The sequence below is a fragment of the Leuciscus leuciscus genome, assembly GCF_965113295.1.
Source record: "Leuciscus leuciscus genome assembly, chromosome: 6".
NCBI lineage: Eukaryota > Metazoa > Chordata > Actinopteri > Cypriniformes > Leuciscidae > Leuciscus > Leuciscus leuciscus.
In genome coordinates, this window is record NC_138730.1 from 34,130,570 (window position 1) to 34,148,073 (window position 17,504).

General features: G+C 38.3%; 2 protein-coding genes across 12 annotated transcripts in view; one reads left to right on the forward strand and one right to left on the reverse strand.

Annotated features, from left to right (window-relative positions):
• Window positions 1-90: 90 nt before the first annotated feature.
• LOC309501489 (uncharacterized protein) lies at window positions 91-17,062 on the forward strand. 9 transcript variants are annotated; one of them, XR_014206886.1, is made up of 9 exons: window positions 91-657; window positions 6,515-6,612; window positions 6,808-7,773; window positions 8,626-8,976; window positions 10,023-13,022; window positions 13,168-13,247; window positions 13,335-14,706; window positions 15,542-15,675; window positions 15,860-17,062. XR_014206886.1 is itself a non-coding variant. In XM_082173637.1 (3 exons), the coding sequence occupies exons 1-3, from the start codon at window positions 14,679-14,681 to the stop codon at window positions 15,953-15,955; spliced, it is 258 nt and encodes an 85-aa protein (XP_082029763.1). In that variant the 5' UTR covers window positions 14,542-14,678; the 3' UTR covers window positions 15,956-17,062. The 9 variants fall into 9 exon arrangements, 1 of the variants encoding a protein (XP_082029763.1); XR_014206887.1 differs by having other exon boundaries at window positions 10,160-13,022; XR_014206889.1 differs by adding an exon at window positions 918-949 and having other exon boundaries at window positions 94-657; window positions 6,794-7,773; window positions 8,626-13,022.
• Window positions 16,826-17,504, reverse strand: part of LOC309501512 (complement C1q-like protein 4) — a 32,377-nt gene continuing 31,698 nt past the window's right edge. For all 3 annotated transcript variants that reach the window (XM_082173679.1, XM_082173677.1, XM_082173678.1), the window contains one exon: window positions 16,826-17,416. In XM_082173679.1, the coding sequence (XP_082029805.1) occupies window positions 17,139-17,416 (278 nt within the window). In that variant the 3' untranslated portion in view covers window positions 16,826-17,138. The remainder of the gene's footprint in view (window positions 17,417-17,504) is intronic.

Consider the following 17,504-nt stretch of genomic DNA (forward strand, 5'->3'; position numbering starts at 1 on the left):
TGTGTGTGTTTACAGGGGTTTCACGAGAGATACCTGTCCTAACTTGTGCATCAGATACCTGTGTGTGTTTACAGGGGTTTCACGAGAGATACCTGTCCTAACTTGTGCATCAGATATCTGTGTGTGTTTACAGGGGTTTCATGCGAGATACCTGTCCTAACTGAATTACTTGTTCATCAGATACCCGTGTGTGTGTTTACAGGGGTTTCACGAGAGATACCTGTCCTAACTTGTGCATCAGATACCTGTGTGTGTTTACAGGAGTTTCACGCGAGATACCTGTCCTAACTGAATTACTTGTTCATCAGATACCCGTGTGTGTGTTTACAGGGGTTTCACGTGAGATACCTGTCCTAACTTGTGCATCAGACACCTGTGTGAGGCTTGTGATGTGTGCATATGAACGCATCTAAATCAACAGTCTATGATCTAAATAGAATGAATAAACAATAAAGAAGGACAATGTAGACTAAAATACTAAACTACTTTAAAGGAATATTACTCTGTTTGCTGTTTCCCACCAGACTGGCTTCCATCATCTTTTCAAAAATGTTCATCTTCAGAAGAGTACACCACAGGCATAGTTTCTTCAGAAGAAGACCTGAAACTTCTTCTGGAAAGTCACAAACGGGCAACTGGCACATCTTACACTGTTTGGTAATTTATCAGTTTCTAAATTAACTGCATGTTTATTTGTTTGATTGTTTATTTATGACCTTATGGAAAGCATTTCTATGAAGAACATTTTGCGATTTATAGACATGCACTTAAGACAGCTACTTTCATTAAACAAATCTTTATTTACAGTTTTCTCATAATTGAACCCTATTTGAATGAAATATGAGCAAGTAAAAGAAAGGGAATGTGGTATGAAAAGTATTAAATGCCTTTTTCTTTTATTTACTTCCTGGTGACAGGTCAGATGACAGTAAAAAAAAAAAAAGAGTTGGTATGTTCTAAAGTCTGCACACATTTTCATGAGCTTAATGTATGTTGTATGAGAGTGGCAAAATATTCTTATAAAACAGGTAATTCAATTGGTCCTTGATTTTGATTGGTTGAGCTGCGTTCAAAGCCTGTGACCTAATTACATCAGTATTTATGCTGCACTCCGTCTGTGTATGAAAATAAATATTTTTATGGACTAACCTTTGTATTAAAGAAACAAGGCAAGGCAAGGCAAGTTTATTTATATAGCACATTTCATACACAATGGCAATTCAAAGTGCTTTACATAGAAGAAATTAAAATAATAAAAAGAAATAAGAATAATTAAAACAGTTTAGAAAAATAAAATGAAATGCAGTACAGTACAGTCGGACGAACAGCGGCACAGTGCTCATTCAGTAAATGCATAGCTAAACAGAAGTGTTTTGAGTCTGGATTTGAATGTGACCACTGTAGGAGCACATCTGATCTCTTCTGGAAGCTGGTTCCAGCTGTGGCTGGCATAATAGCTAAAAGCAGACTCACCATGCTTAGAGTGAACCCTTGGTATTTCTAGCTGATATGATCCTAATGATCTGAGTGATCTGTTGGGTTTATATTCAGTGAGCATATCTGCAATGTATTGAGGTCCTAGGCCATTGAATGATTTATATACCAGTAATAATACTTTAAAATCAATCCTAAATCTAACTGGGAGCCAGTGTAGAGACCTGAGGACTGGTGTGATATGTTCATATTTTCTGGTTCTGCTCAGAATCCTAGCGGCAGCGTTCTGTATGAGCTGCAACTGTCTTATGGTCTTTTTGGGAAGGCCAGTGAGGAGTCCATTACAATAATCCACCCTGCTGGTGATGAAAGCATGCACAAGTTTCTTTAAGTCTTGTCTGGAAACAAAGCATCTAATTCTTGCAATATTTTTTAGATGATAGTATGCTGATTTAGTTATTGCTTTGACATGACTACTGAAACTAAGGTCTGACTCTAGTGTCACACCAAGATTCCTGACTTGATTTTTAGTTGTTTGACCCCTAGAGAGAAGGTATGCGTTCACCTTGAGAACTTCATCTTTGTTTCCAAATGCAATGACTTCAGTTTTATCTTTGTTTAACTGAAGAAAGTTTTGGCACATCCAACTGTTGACTTCATCAATGCATTGGCACAGGGAGTCAATTGGGCTGTAATCGTTAGGCGATAGGGCTAAGTACAGCTGTGTGTCGTCTGCATAGCTGTGGTAAGCAATTTGGTTCTTTCTCATTATTTGGCTCATTGGGAGCATATACAGGTTGAACAGGAGTGGCGCAAGAATTGAGCCTTGAGGGACTCCGCATGTCATGGATGTCCACTCAGACTTATGGTCTCCTATACTCACATAATAACCTCTCTCATCTAAGTATGACCTGAACCATTTTAGGACTATCCCAGAAAGCCCCACCCAGTTTTCCAGCCTGTCAAGAAGTATGTTATGATCGACAGTGTCAAATGCAGCACTGAGGTCGAGTAGTACCAGCACTGATAATTTGCCTGAATCAGTATTTAAGCGAATATCGTTTATTATCTTTATGAGCGCTGTCTCTGTGCTGTGACAGGGCTCTAGAGTGCGACCAATTTGGTCGCATATGCGACCAAATTTTGTAAGTGTGCGACTAACATTTTTCCTAAGTCGCACCGGTGCACCTAACGTCCTCGCATCCGCTGCCTCTCCACGGACGTTTGTTGGCGTTTGTTCTCCTTTGACGGAACTCACACTCTTCTCTCACGCGGTGCCACAGCTCGCACAACACGACAGCCCTGCTTAATAATGAGTGACGACGGAGGACAGAATTAAACATTCAAACGTAGCCTGGTTACACTTAAGGTCTGTTATATTAGTCTGATTTTATTTAAAATTTCGGCTTCCAAAGATTATAAAAAAACATATATTGAGGTAAACCCATTAAAAACTATCTAACTACGCGCAACTTCTTCCCTTCGCAGCATTAGGCGGTCATTTCTCCCTAAAACTCAGAATCAGAATCAGTACGATCAGTGATTGTTGTAAATGCAGTCTAGCTACTGTTGCTAAATTGCGGGACGCGTTTAATAACTGAAAGAGATATTAAAAACACAAAAATCTGCGCAAGAGATGCTGTTCGCATGGCGGCGCGCGCTCCGAAACAGACCGAGACCGGCCGAGACAAGCAAATTATACTTTCGGTTTCATGTGCAGATTGTGCGCGTCTAAACGATCAATTGTACACAAAAGCGTGTCAATTACCGGCTTTGAGATTCACTAAAACAGTTTATGTCTTAAATGGACGTAGTTATGGAAATAGTTGGGAGAAAATGGTGCATCAGTAGTAGCCTATTAGATCTGCATTCTGCACCCGGTCTTAAAGGGGCCGCAGTCTAATAAACATGTTGACGATTGCGCCATTACTGTAAATCAAACAACAAGAGAAAAATCACTCACAGCTCTTGAAAGAATAACTTCAGCTTTAATAAGCATTAATCTATTTATGATAAATTTTACAGTGTTATTTTACATTTTATTACTTTATTAGATTTCTTTTTAGACCATGCCTGAACAGTAATGTTGATAGGCCTTCCTGAAATTAAAGCACTGTGTAGGCCTATATAAAGTGTATCTTTGTTTAATTGTTTATCTTTTGTTTATCTATTGTTTATCTTTGTTTGTTATATATAAAACAAAAAGAACCATAAGAATACAGTTAAAGTACTGTATCGATAAGCAGTATCGGTAAGAGTAGGAATACCGTTAATAATTGTGCTTCAAAAAATAAATAAAAGTTTTTACCTACACCTTCTTGTTTAAATTCATTTACATAATATATATGAATGTGTATAGAGCGTAATAAAAAGGTGACCTTCAAATTGTGGCGTTAAAGGTGATACAGCCGAGGAAAAATTTGGGTGCACCCAAATTTTGTGCTGGTGCACCTAAATAAAAAAGTTAGGCGCACCAGTGCAACCAAGGCAAAAAGTTAGTCTGGAGCCCTGTGTGATGCGGTCGGAAACCAGATTGAAAATTGTCAAAGTATCCATTCGAGCTTAAGAATTTGTTCAGCTGATTGAAGATAACTTTTTCTATGATCTTGCCTATGAAAGGAAGATTTGAGATCGGTCTATAGTTGCTTAATATGGTCTTATCCAGATTGTTCTTTTTCAGGAGGGGCTTGACAACTGCAGTTTTCAGGGAGTTTGGAAAACTCCCAGAGAGAAGTGAGGCATTTACCACTTCTAGAAGATCTGCTTCTAAACTGTTTAACACACTTTTAAAAAAAGATGTGAGAAGTGTGTCAAGAGCGCATGTTGATGTTTTAAGGTGCTGTACGGTTTCTACCAAAATTTTGCCATCAATTTTATTGAAATCAGACAAAGTTACTACTTTTTCAGGTGGTCTGATCTGTCTGACTCCAGCGCAACTCAATGATGTGCTGATCACCTGTCTGATATTATTGATTTTGTCAGAGAAGAAAGAAGCAAACTCACTGCACTTGCTGTTTGAGAGCATTTCACTGGGAATCTGGCTTGGGGGGTTTGTCAGTCTCTCTACAGTAGCAAAAGGAGTGCGTGTGTTGTTTAAATTGCAGTTTATAATATTTGAGAAGAAAGTCTGTCTAGCTTTGCCTAGTTCCATATTGAAAGCATGCAGGCTGTCTTTGTAGATGTTATAATGGACTACAAGCTTTGTCTTCCGCCACATGCGCTCTGCTTTTCTGCATTGTCTTTTCATATTTTGCACTGCTGTTGAGTTTCTCCAAGGTGCTTTTTGTCTGCCACTCTTCTTCCTGACTTTCACAGGAGCAATATCATCAATTGCACTTTTAACTTTTGAGTTAAAAGAATCAAGGAGAAAATCAACAGAGTCAGCAGATATGCTTGGTGTTAAGGATATAGCCTTCATAAATAGTACACTAGTGTTCTCATTTAAGCATCTCTTCTTGACAGACACAGATCTAGCTTCAGTGGCAGGAGAGATCAATATATCAAAGAAAATACAGAAATGATCAGACAGTGCTACATCCTTAATAACAATCGATGAAATGTTTAGACCCTTACTGATAAGTAAATCTAGAGTGTGTCCACGATTGTGTGTGGGTCCATGTACATGCTGAGTCAGATCAAAAGTTTTTAAAACAGTTTTGATTTCTTTTGCCATATTGTTTTCTGCATTATCTATGTGAATGTTAAAATCTCCAGCAATGGCAAAACAGTCAAGCTCTGAGGTAATTGTTGATAACAGTTCTGTAAATTCCTCAGCAAAGGCTGGAGAATATTTTGGAGGCCTGTAAATAATGATGAGTAAAATGCGTGGTTTCAAAAAGTGTTTTTTTGAAGTGTTTCAAAAAGTTCATTGAAATCCTTCTTAAGGAGTTCTGACTGCTCTTTATGAATGTCATTCTTCCCCACATGAATGATGAGTCGATTTGCAGTCTTATGTTTCATTAGAATGTTCTGAAGTTCCCTGTTTATATCAGAAGTTGTTGCTTGTGGAAGGCAGCATGTAGTTGTATCCCTGCTGCTAATGTTTCTGATTATGGAGTCCCCCACTATCAGAGTCCTGGGCTCGGCTGTGCTCTGAGCTGAGTGCCGCTGTCTGCTCGACCTTGAGCGCCAGTTAGCATCACTGTCAGTGTTAGCTACTGGCTGATACAGTCTGTGTTCGATCACATTCATCACGTTTGGGGGTTCCTCATTTACATTCATTAGTACTTCAAATCTGTTCTCAAGATGTATAGGTGTTGGTTGGAGACCAGTGTTTGCAATCTTTGTCAGAGCTGTATCTGGGGTAGAGGATGCTACTGCGGTAATATGTGAGGCTCGTGACAATCTGATGTCTCGAGTGCCTTTGGGTCTCGCTCCCTGTTTGTGCCATCGATTTGTAAGTCGATCGGCTTGTTTCTCTACCTGTCGAGGAGCACTAGTTTCATGGGACTCACCGGCTATACGCTGAGGGTGTCCCTGACGAAGCTCTGTTGTGTGTTCCGTCTGGTTTGGTGGTCCCGTAAATAACTTTGTTTCAAGAACTGCAATCCTTTGTAAAAGTCTGTGGCAGTTAGTGCAGCAAGTAGATTCCAGAAGAGGCATTTTCTCTCTTATCCTTGTAGGCAGTTGTGTTTTCCTTTCCCCGGAATGTAAGCTGGTCGGGTAGAAGAATTCTGAGTTTTTGTAGTAATCCAAACTTTGTCGTTTGAGCACTGTGCTGATTTGCTGAAGTTAAAATTAGGTGATAAAAGGAGCTAAAATTATAAAAGTATAGAAGATAAAATATAAAAGCGATAGAGCAAAGCGCGGAGCAGTAAGCAAGAGCGTCCGAACAGTAGCTGAGCAGGAAGAGCAATAAGCCCTGTAAAGACGTGTTTTACAGTGAATTTAGAACAGCTAAGTTCCCTTTAGCGGTTCTAAATTGATTCTCTGTTAAGCACTGCTTCATGGGGCTTATTGCTTTAATTTATTTCTAGACAAAATTGTTGGCATACCTATTTTTTATTATTACTACTATTTTTTGCCTGGCCCTAGAAATGAAATGTAGTGATGTAGAAATAATTTGTCTTTCAATTTGCAGCATACTGAACATGAATATATCAGCAGAAGAAGATTTCACATTCAAAGCAGCAAGAAAGTTGATTGCCCTGCAAAACTATATGTCAGATATATATTAAGGTAAATTTTACTGTCATGACTCATTTAAATGCACTCATTTAATATTTATAACTTCATTACCATTATAAAGGTAATGGTGAAAAGAGTGCACCCTTTAGTTCTGTCTCGTGTAAGGGTGTTGCAACATAATACATGGGACTACTTAACTGGGTATTTCTCAGACAGATACTCATTATGGTAGGTTGTTCTTGACAGATATGGCAACTGCTGTTTGCTGTTGGAGACAAAAGTTCTAGAAGTGAAAAACAAGCAGCTATAAAGAGGCTTCTGGAGTCAATAAAAGAGAACCCCACTGCCACTTCTGAAGTAATTCATGTCAAAATACCTTTGGCAGAAGCACACAAAAAGCACAACATTTCAGAAAACTGTCATTTCTCAAATAAGATCCATCACGGGGTACGTGACAAAATACATGAATATGTTTCACTTGGAATGACCTCTGTCCCTTTCCTGAAGAAGGTTCTGAAAACCTTTGTCCAGAAAGAGCTTTCAGGCATGGGAAGTGTTCTACCACACCCACAGGACCCATCATACTACCCAATAATAAGCCTGTTATTCAAAACCATGTGCATCAGGCCTTACTTGCTGGAAAATACTCTGGCTTTGATCAACTGCAACTGGAAAAGAAAATTGATGAATGGAAATGAACAGATTCAGGTGCCCAGTTCTTCTTTAGGCAGTGCACAGAGAACTACAGACATCAGACAGAAATACATGTTGAAGTGAATGCACAAAGAAATGGATTTCCAGTCACCGAAGACTCTGATTTTGAGGATAAACCACCAGATGACCACATCACAAGAAACATTCTTGTTTATTCATCAAAACATACAACAGCAGCATTTACTTGAGCGTTATGGAGATATGGTCCTACTTGATGCTACTTACAGAACCACCAAATATGCATTGCCCCTGTTTCTGGTTGTTGTTCGGACTAATGTTGGCTACAAACCGGTTGCTGAGTTTATATGTGAAAACGAGACAACCACAGCGATAGCCGAAGCTCTTAAGATCCTGAAACAGTGGAACCTGCATTGGGAGCCAAAGTACTTGATTATTCACAACAGGAATATCAAGCTCTGGACCATACATTTCCAAATGCACAGAAGTATTTATGCTCATTCCACCGTGAGCAAGCTTGGGTACGATGGACAAGACAAGGTACAGTCCAGCTGAAGTGAATTACTTTTATTTTATTTTATTTTTATTTTTTTTATACCAGAATTCCATTATAGTCTTTACTTTTCATTATAATCCTGGATATGTGATAATGTATATTTTGCGGTTTTTTAATGTTTTTTTTTTTTTTCATTAAAAGTAAACCAATACATCCTTAAATTTACATTTCAGTTTTTCAAAGTACTTTCAGTAATGTATTGCATTGTTTTCTTAGTTTCATGTATTTACATTTAATTTGTACTGTAAATTAGTCACCTGAAACATATAGGTAATTCCTATTTTACAGTGTTTATTATCCCATATACTCTCTTTCTGACAGCCAAGAACAAGTTGTCCCTCTCTGATCAAAGTGAACTACTTGGCCACCTGCGTGAGATAGCTAGTGCCCCAACTTATCATCTTGTGATAGGGAGGTTGACAGACTGAAGGAGAGCAAGGTTTACAAGAAGTCATTTGAAGTCAGACATTATGTTGATACAAGGTGGCTATGTATTCGGGAGGTGAGGTACTGCACTGGACATGTTCCGTGTTCCACGTGTTCAATTGTTGTACAATACATTTTAGATTGGTATAAAAGGAACAGGCCAACATTTAGTTTTCTCTTAATTATTACGCCCTGTCAACAACAGAAGTCGTCGTCATCACTGATTCAGTCTACACTTGATTATGGTAGTTGCGCTGAGTTTAGGAAATAGATGCCTCAATCTATTTTGCGCACTGTCTGGACTAGTTTAGGATATTCGCTTTTATGCATCCAGTGTAGACTGGGTGTAATGTTCCGTTCTTTCTGCATCGACTACCTTTATCAAAGTAAAATGTTCTTTTCTTTTTCAGCGGTGGTGTAGGGCCTATGTGCCACAAGGATTCTCTGTGGCAGTTACCACCAACAATGGAGTTGAGGCTCTCAGTAAATCACTGAAGAGCTTCTACCTTAAATTTTCTGGAACAGGAAGTCTTACATCTCTGCTTGAAACTACGATATGCGATTTCATCCCAGAACAGTTGCTCTCCTACTGTAGTCTCAACTTCATATACAGTAGTGAATGCAAAACATACAATCCAGATGTGCCAACGTTCCTGAGAGACAGACCCAGGAGTTTTGTCAAACATTGCTTAAACAGTATCCAAGCAGCTTCCATCTATTCAAAAGAGCATGTCGAGGTACTTGGAAAGGAATCTTTCAAGGTAAAGAGTGAGACAACCTCTGCATGGTACAGAGTAGAACTTGGTGACTCTGAACTGTACCCATCTTGTGAATGTGTCCTCTTCAGAACAACGTTCTTACCATGCAAGGATTTCTTTGCTGTTTTTAGTCACTCTGACAAAACATGGGGAAACCTAAGCCCAGTCTATTGTCAAAGCCCATATATAACTCTGGATTTCACTGTTGCTCTAACCAATCCACTAATCACTGGGAACAGCACTCAAGAAGACTTCTCTAGTGACTTTTGCGTTCGTCCTCTTCCTTACCCAAGGAAACAGACACACAGTGGCTTATCCAGTCAACTGGTGGAAAATGAAGTCAGCATCTCCATAAAGCTTGTCTGCTGAAGGAAGCATGAAGTGCTCTGAAAATGTCCTGGTAGACAGCTGCGTTGAGTGGACAGCACAGTGGACCAACACCAGCCGATGACATGGCTCCCCAAACCAACACAGACTGTGGAAACTTCACACTGGACTTCAAGCATCTTGGATTGTGTGCCTCTCCATTCTTCCTCCAGACTCTGGGACCTTGGTTTCCAAATGAGATGCAAAATTTGCTCTCATCAGAAAAGAGGACTTTGGTCCACTGTGCTTTTATTAAATCCAGAGTCAACGCAGCCGTCTACCAGGACATTTTCAGAGCACTTCATGCTTCCTTCATTTTCCAGCAGGATTTGCACCTGCCCACACTGCCAAAAGAACCAAAACCTGGTTCAATGACCATGGTATTACTGTGTAATTACTGTGAGATTTCATGTAATATTCTAATTTTTTAAAATCCTGTTTTTGTGGGTTTTATGAGCTGGAAGCCCAAATTATGTACAAATAAACAACTAAATACTTGAAATCGTTTAAGTTGTGGGCCCTGAATCTATAATCTATGGAAGTTTAACGTTTTGAATGGAATTATGGAAATAAATAAACTTTTCCATGATATTCAAATTTTTTGGAAAGGGTCTGTACATGTGCTGTGTTTTCTCTATGCTTTCTTTTTATTCTTTTTCATATTCTGTTAATTTCCTTATCAGGTGATGGCCATTTCCATAAAAAGTCTAAGAAGACAGAGATGGACAAAGACTTGCTTCAGGCAACATACAGTTACTATACTATTAATTAATCTGCTATTAATGTATGAAATTAAGTTGTTTGTGATTTTTCTCTTCAGTCATGTGGTGTGGAGGTCCCTGTGGAAGAAACAAGGAAAGCATCCACACTGATACACGCTGACAATCTTGTGGACCATAGTGAAAACTTATCTGTTGTGAACTTAGAATCGAAAGACCAGGAGACTTGGTTGTTTCTTCAGCAGGATTCTTTATTGAGAACACGAGCTGTCGGTAGCTGCAGTCACCAAGTCTGACGTGAATGTTCTCTTACAGTTTATATACATTTAGGGGCAGGAACCGAAAAAGACAGGTTTAGGAACCGGTTTTAGACTGAGAGCATTGCCCACCCTAATCCACTCAGCATATCTATTCAAACACTGAGACCCGAGTACATTTACATTTACATTTAGTCATTTAGCAGACGCCCTTATCCAAAGCGACTTACAAATTAGGACTAAGTTCAGCGAGTCATCATAAAGAGGCAAAAGCAACAACAACGCAGGAAGTGCTCAAAATACGAAGTTCAGGTATTATTCAGAGTAGCATAAGCCTGATAAGTGATGTTTCAAAGGGAAAGGATTTTTTTTTTTTTTTTTTTTTTTCTATAAGGTTAAGTGCTCACGGAAGAGATTGGTTTTCAGCTGTTTTTTGAATGTTGTCAGGGATTCTGCATTCCGGATGAGGGTGGGGAGAGCGTTCCACCAGCATGGAACTGTAAATGAGAATGTTCTGGAAAGTGATTTTGTGGCTTTCTGTGATGGAACCACGAGACGTCGCTCGTTGACCGATCGTAGGTGTCTGGTAGGGATGTAGACTCGTAGGAGTGAGTGAAAGTAGGAGGGAGCTGAGCCTGTGATAGTTCTGTAAGCAAGCGTCAGTGCCTTGAACTTGATGCGAGCAGCTAGAGGTAGCCAGTGCAGAGAGATGAACAGAGGAGTGACGTGGGCCCTCTTGGGCTCGTTGAAGACAAGACGAGCTGCAGCATTCTGGATCATCTGTAGGGGTTTGGTCGCACATGCTGGGAGTCCAGCCAGAAGGGCATTGCAGTAGTCAAGCCTAGAGATGACCAGGGCCTGGACGATAAGTTGTGTTGCATGCTCAGTTAGGAAAGGCCTGATCTTCCTGATGTTGTGCAGTGCAAACCTGCATGATCGAGCTGTCTTTGAAATGTGATCTGTGAAGGTCAGCTGGTCATCAAACGTTACTCCAAGATTTCTGACCGATCTTGATGGGGTGATTAATGATGACTCTAGCTGGATGGTGAAGTCGTGCTGTAGAGACGGATTGGCAGGGAGGACGAGAAGCTCAGTCTTTGCCAGGTTGAGCTGCAGGTGGTGTTCCTTCATCCATGTGGAGATGTCCGCCAGACAGCTTGAGACCCGTGCAGCTACTGTGGGATCATCTGGTTGAAAGGAGAGGAAGAGCTGTGTGTCATCAGCATAGCAGTGGTAGGAAAAACCGTGTGCCTGTATGATGTGTCCCAGTGATGTGGTGTAGATGGAGAAGAGGAGGGGACCAAGAACTGAACCCTGGGGAACCCCTGTGGTCAGCTGATGTGCTCTGGATACCTCGCCTCTCCATGCGACCTTGAAGGACCTACCTGTGAGATAGGACTCAAACCAGTGGAGTGAAGTTCCTGTGATGCCCAGTGATGAGAGGGTGGACAGAAGGATCTGATGATTCACTGTGTCGAAGGCAGCAGACAGATCCAGGAGAATGAGAACTGAAGATTTGGAAGCAGCTTTTGCGATCCGTAGGGCTTCTGTGACTGACAGTAATGCAGTCTCAGTTGAATGTCCTTTCTTGAAGCCAGATTGGTTGACATCCAGCTGGTTGTTTAGAGACAAGAAGGATGTTAGTTGGTTGAAGACAGCTCTTTCAAGTGTCTTCGAGTACAGGACTGGCTGGACTTTCTTGCTAAAACACAAACTCCAAGAGTTTCAGTAAAACAGGACTGACCAGAGTCTTTTGCTAAAAAACTCTGATAATCATAATTTATACCTAACGTTAACATGCTAAATTCAATGTAAACCTAAATTAAACATTTTAATAAATTTGCATTCCCACACTAGGTTAACAAAGGTCTTATTTTTGATTATTCAGTACACTTTCTTTCTCAAAAAAGAAAGAAAATATTTGTTCATAATGAATCAAAATGCAACTACTTGATTGATGTCTGAAGTGGCTTTTATTTTTATTTTTTGATGGCTGCACATATTTCGCTTACTTTTCAACCCCTCCCCTCTGACCAACTACCATCTCAGTTAGGTATATCACTTTTCATGATCTATTCAATTCCCTGTACATAAAATCAGGTCATCATTTTTTTCCTCTGTAAATTTTTCTTTCTCAGTCACATTATAGAAGTAAAATCAGTTGTAATTGGGTATCATTCACATTGACTTCATCCAGCATAATTCTTTTAGTTAACTTGTCATGCTTTTTATCGTGCAATAAATATATTAAAAAAAATAGGATAAATGATACTAATAATATTGTAGCTAATAACCTTTTTGTTATATATCTATCACTGTTTTGCTTGTTTGCTTTATAATCCCACAGTCATCAAGTTGGACACAACAATCTCTGATTTCTTTAAATATTGGCATTGGTCTGATTAATCTGATAATTTTAAAAAGCTCTAATGTTGGCCGTCATGGATATGTGTATCATGATTATTTTTACTCTTATGTTTTCAAGGTTATCAACTTCTATTTGTCTCTGATAATGAAGAGGAGCAATGATCAGCAGGAAGGCCTTAAAGTGTACTGTTTGAGCTCATTTTTCTACCCAAAGCTTCTGAGTAGTGACGGACATTTTGCAGGCCATGCAGCAGTGAAGAAATGGACAAAATCAGTGGATCTCTTCCTCTGTGATCTAGTTCTTGTTCCTTTGCACCTTGGCTTGCACTGGGCTTTGGCTGTAAGTAATTTATGAATAGCAATACCTTTGTAACACATTGTTTCCTATAACACATCTATACTGTATGATTAAAAGTGTAAAAAAATGATTTTTACTTTTTTCTTTTTTTTTTTTTAAACCTTTTACCTCCATTGCTTATCACCAGGTAATTTATTTCAAATCCCAGACCATCCAGTGCTATGACTCCATGGGTCAGAGACATGATGAGATCTGCCACATATTGTTGTGAGTTATGTCCAATTGCAACTTTGGTTTTAACCTCAAACTGCTTTGAAGGCATGTATGCATGTCTCATGTGTGATTAATTAACAGAAAATACCTCATGGAGGAGAACAAAATCAAAAAAACCTGCTGCTTTGAGGCTTCCAGGTGGACCATCGGCCGAATGAGAACCAACGTATGCATACCACCATATAAGAAGTTATACAAATATTCTTTAAACTGTGTCCTTTTGTTAAGATTGTGTCCTGACTGAGACATCCAAAAGCTGAAGTCCTGCCTTGTTCTGCTTGCTGTCAATATTTGATATTTTCTTATTTTAATAAAGTTGAGTATGAACAACTAGTTGTCAGTATGTTGTTTTAAAATAGCAGTGGAAAAAAGTTAGTAAAAACCTAAGTTTTAAGGTTTAACAGCGTATTTGTATAAGTGTATTAGAATATAAAAATAGATTTACACACAAAACACACACACAGGTATCTGATGCACATGTAATTCAGTTAGGACAGGTATCTCGCGTGAAACCCCTGTAAACACACACAGGTATCTCAGCTAGGACAGGTATTGACAGCTACGCAACTGATACTTTGACACCTCAAAAAGTTCATAAAGAGATCGTAAAACTAATCCATATGAATTGAGTGGTTTAGTCCAAATTTTCTGAAGAGACATGAATCGTTTTATATGCTGAGCAGATTTAATTTAGGCTTTTATTCTCATAAAAACATTCATCAACTCATACATCAGTTGTGGTAAACGAAAGCTCAAAGTTCAGTGTGAGAACCAGTGAGGTTTATTCTCGTGTTATACAGCACGTTTAAGCTTCCACAAGCAGGTTTGGTTAAGCTTCTGTTTATGTTTGCTGATCAATGTTTATACGTGAATAAAAGCCTAAATTCAATACGTTCATCATATAAAGCGATTGTTTATTCAATTTGTATGGATTAGTTTTACGATCTCATTATGAACTTTTTGAAGCTTCAAAATGGTAGCTGTCAATGGAGAGTAGGCTACAGAGCTGGCTCAGATTTTAGTAAAAAAAAAAATCTTCATTTGTGTTCCGAAGATGAACAAAAGTCTTACGGGTTTGGAACAAAACAAGGGTGAGTAAATGATGGGTAAACTTACTATTTAATCTACCAGTGACAAATATGTTTAATATATTTTGGTTGATTTGTTTTTATTATTATTATTATTATTATTATTATTTTCTTTTATTTTTTTACGTTAACATTGCATTTTTACTTTATTTACTTTTTTTTATTTTTTACAGCCTTTACTCATTTTACATTTTTGACCTTGATTGGCTTGTCAATTGGTACATGCATTCAGGGAATTCTTTTTCTTTCAGTAAAAGCAGATGACCTACAAACAATTAAGAGAGAGCTTTCTCAAATCAAACACAAGGTTGACTATCTGCTGGAGAGTCTGGACAGGATGGAGAAAGACCACAGCAAGAAATCCGGTAAAAGTGTTCACGGTTTCCCCCTGAGTTTCTGCAGCAGGTTCACCATACATGGCCTTCAAATGGGCCCAGAAAATAATCAATCCATAGTATTTGTCAAAAAGAATATATTTTAAAATGCCATTAGATTAAAACTTTTTTTTTGTATGCACAAGGAGTCTGACAACATCTGATATGCTCCACGCGGAGATCTGACGTCACCATCGAGTCTATCTATGATTTCATGAAGAAACAGAAAAAACTGAGACCAGTTTTTCAGAAGAACTGTGGCAATGTATCCAAGATGCTTGAAGAAACCGACCTCCAAAGATACCTTAAAAACTATGTGCAAGTGTTCCTAGAACAAAATCTGTTTTAAACGCAAAGGGTGATCACACCAAATATTGATTTGATTTAGTTAACAGAAGTTAATTGATCAATAAAACCCATTTATGACATTATTTTTGAAAGCATCCTCACTTTACAGCATTTTTACACGAGTGCCTAAAAGTTTTCACAGTACTGTAGCTTTGGACGTAAGTTTCTTCAAGCGTCTTGGAGACGTTGCCACAGTTCTTCTGGATTTAGTCTTTCTCAGTTTTTTTCTGTTTCTTCATGTAATCACAGACAGACTCGATGATGGTGAGATCTGATCTCCGTGTGGAGCATATTGGCTGTTGGCAGACTACTTGTACATACAAAAATCTCACTGGATTACAATTAATGGCAAAATGAATGTTTGGAAATGTAAACTGATATTTCTTACAAACATACTACAGCAAAATATATAAATAACTGGCATAAAAAAATAGATATAGATATATAATATGTTTTTTTGTTGTTGTTTTTACATCAGAGGGGAAGAGTGTGAAGGCAGAAGTGGGTGAGGCTTCCTCCCTGCAGCATTCCAGCAAGAAAGACAGAGAGAGGGAAGAGCAAGAGATAAACGATTCTGAGGAGGAAAGAGATCTGTTGGAGGAAGAGGAGGAGGTTTGTGAAAATGTATCTATTTGCATTTATGATTATGGAAGTTAAGATTAAGTTTAATTGGTGCTGAATTAGTGAGGACATGATTTGAGTAAAGATGTCTAATATTCTTAATATTGTTTGGGTCTCTAAGATTTGTTTCCAACTATAGTTTCATACTGAAGTTTATTTTTTTATTTTTTTTCAGGTTAAAAGCCAGGAAGGAGAGAATGAAGAAGAGGAGGAAGAGGGTGAGCATGTGGAAGGGGAAGATGGTGACAGCGTTAATGGCGATGACTCATAGGCTGTTTTAAACACCATGGATTTCAGACACCCACTCAAAATTCAGCCCTTTCAGTTCTTTTGAAAGGTTGAAGCCAGTCTTTAAAAGATTTGTCTATAGATGCCTGCACACTTATAATAACTGACACTACAATTACATCAGTTTCACTGATGTCTGTTTATTTTTAATGTAAGCATGACAACTTTTCAGGCTTTTGAAGTCCCTTAACCTTGATGAAGACAAACATTTGTTTTCAAACAACAGAAACTATGACATTCTCCAGTTGTTCCTAATGATTCTGGGTTTTAATTTTTTTACTATCAGAATATGTCCATTATGCATTCTCAGAGTGAAACTGGCCTGTTCCCTGTTTGCCCTGTGTCTCTATGGGAATTTTCTTTCTGTGAACAAAGGTAAAATTTGTATTTTTAAAGGGAGAAACTTGAGTGGCTCCTCTACAGAGAACCAACAAGCTTCCATGAAACATCTATGTTTGTATTTACCTGTCTTTTTTTATATCACCCTGTTTCAGAATAATTCTACAGGAAAGTTTCAATAAAATATTAAATTAAATGTGTTGGTTTTTCTTTTCTTTTTTTCTTCAGTGTTAACCTTGGCAAATATTTGATCATGTGACAATGCTGTCAGTGATTTTTAGCTTAAGTAGCTAGGATGGTCTTTTAAGTTATAAAAAATAAAACCTTTTTTTTTATTATAATTTTTTCATTCATATCACCAATAACATGAATTTGATGTGAAGTATGATTCATATTTAACCATTAAACTGCATACTATGAGCTTTAAAAGTCTAATTTTGACTGTCTATCATTGACTTTCTGATTCTTTGATGGTGTCTGACCACCTGGGGGGAAGAATGCAAGTGAATCATAATTCTGTGACATTTGTTTTATTTAATGAAATCTTCAGCATTTAATATGCTAGAGATATGGAAAGTACTACTCTCATTCTTAGATGGATCATATGAGTTTAGCTCATTTACTCTTCAGACTTAATAAAGAAATATGAAGACATCCAGACATTAACATATCGTAACTAAGAAGCATAAACAATGATCTCCCTTTTGTTGTGCCTATTTGCTCTAATTTACTATATAGTTCACTTACACAGGAACAATTAAGTTTCATATACCGGTAACTGTGTTTTGCATCAGATCCTGCACTGGATTTCTAAGAAATTCAGGTGTTCACAAGGGGAAAATCAGAAAGCCACTGAAACTGGTGTAACTTGCTGGATCATCATAAACCCAGGTGTTCTTCCAAAGTTGTGTATAAATCTGATCACCGACCTCCAGTGTGAGAACAACACCATTGCTGCCATTACCATTGCTAACAGGTTTCCAGGCAAACACAGAGCACTGGGTTTCACCGTTCTTCAAGAGACTGACTGCCATTGTGGTTCCACCATGAGAATGAGCATAAAATCTGAAGTAATAGGCTCCTTTTATTGGTGCTGTGAAAATACCTGTAAGGCACATGAACAAAGCAGTCACAGAAAATGTCATCATATGTGAACACAGTATTCCTGTAATGGTATTCTCTTTACAGTCCAT

Coding starts and splice junctions, on each gene's coding strand:
- LOC309501489 (XM_082173637.1), top strand. CDS start 14,679: ATGGAGAAAGACCACAGCAAGAAATCCG. Junction 14,707..15,541: donor AGACCACAGCAAGAAATCCG/GTAAAAGTGTTC, acceptor TTTTTACATCAG/AGGGGAAGAGTGTGAAGGCA. Junction 15,676..15,859: donor TGTTGGAGGAAGAGGAGGAG/GTTTGTGAAAAT, acceptor ATTTTTTTTCAG/GTTAAAAGCCAGGAAGGAGA.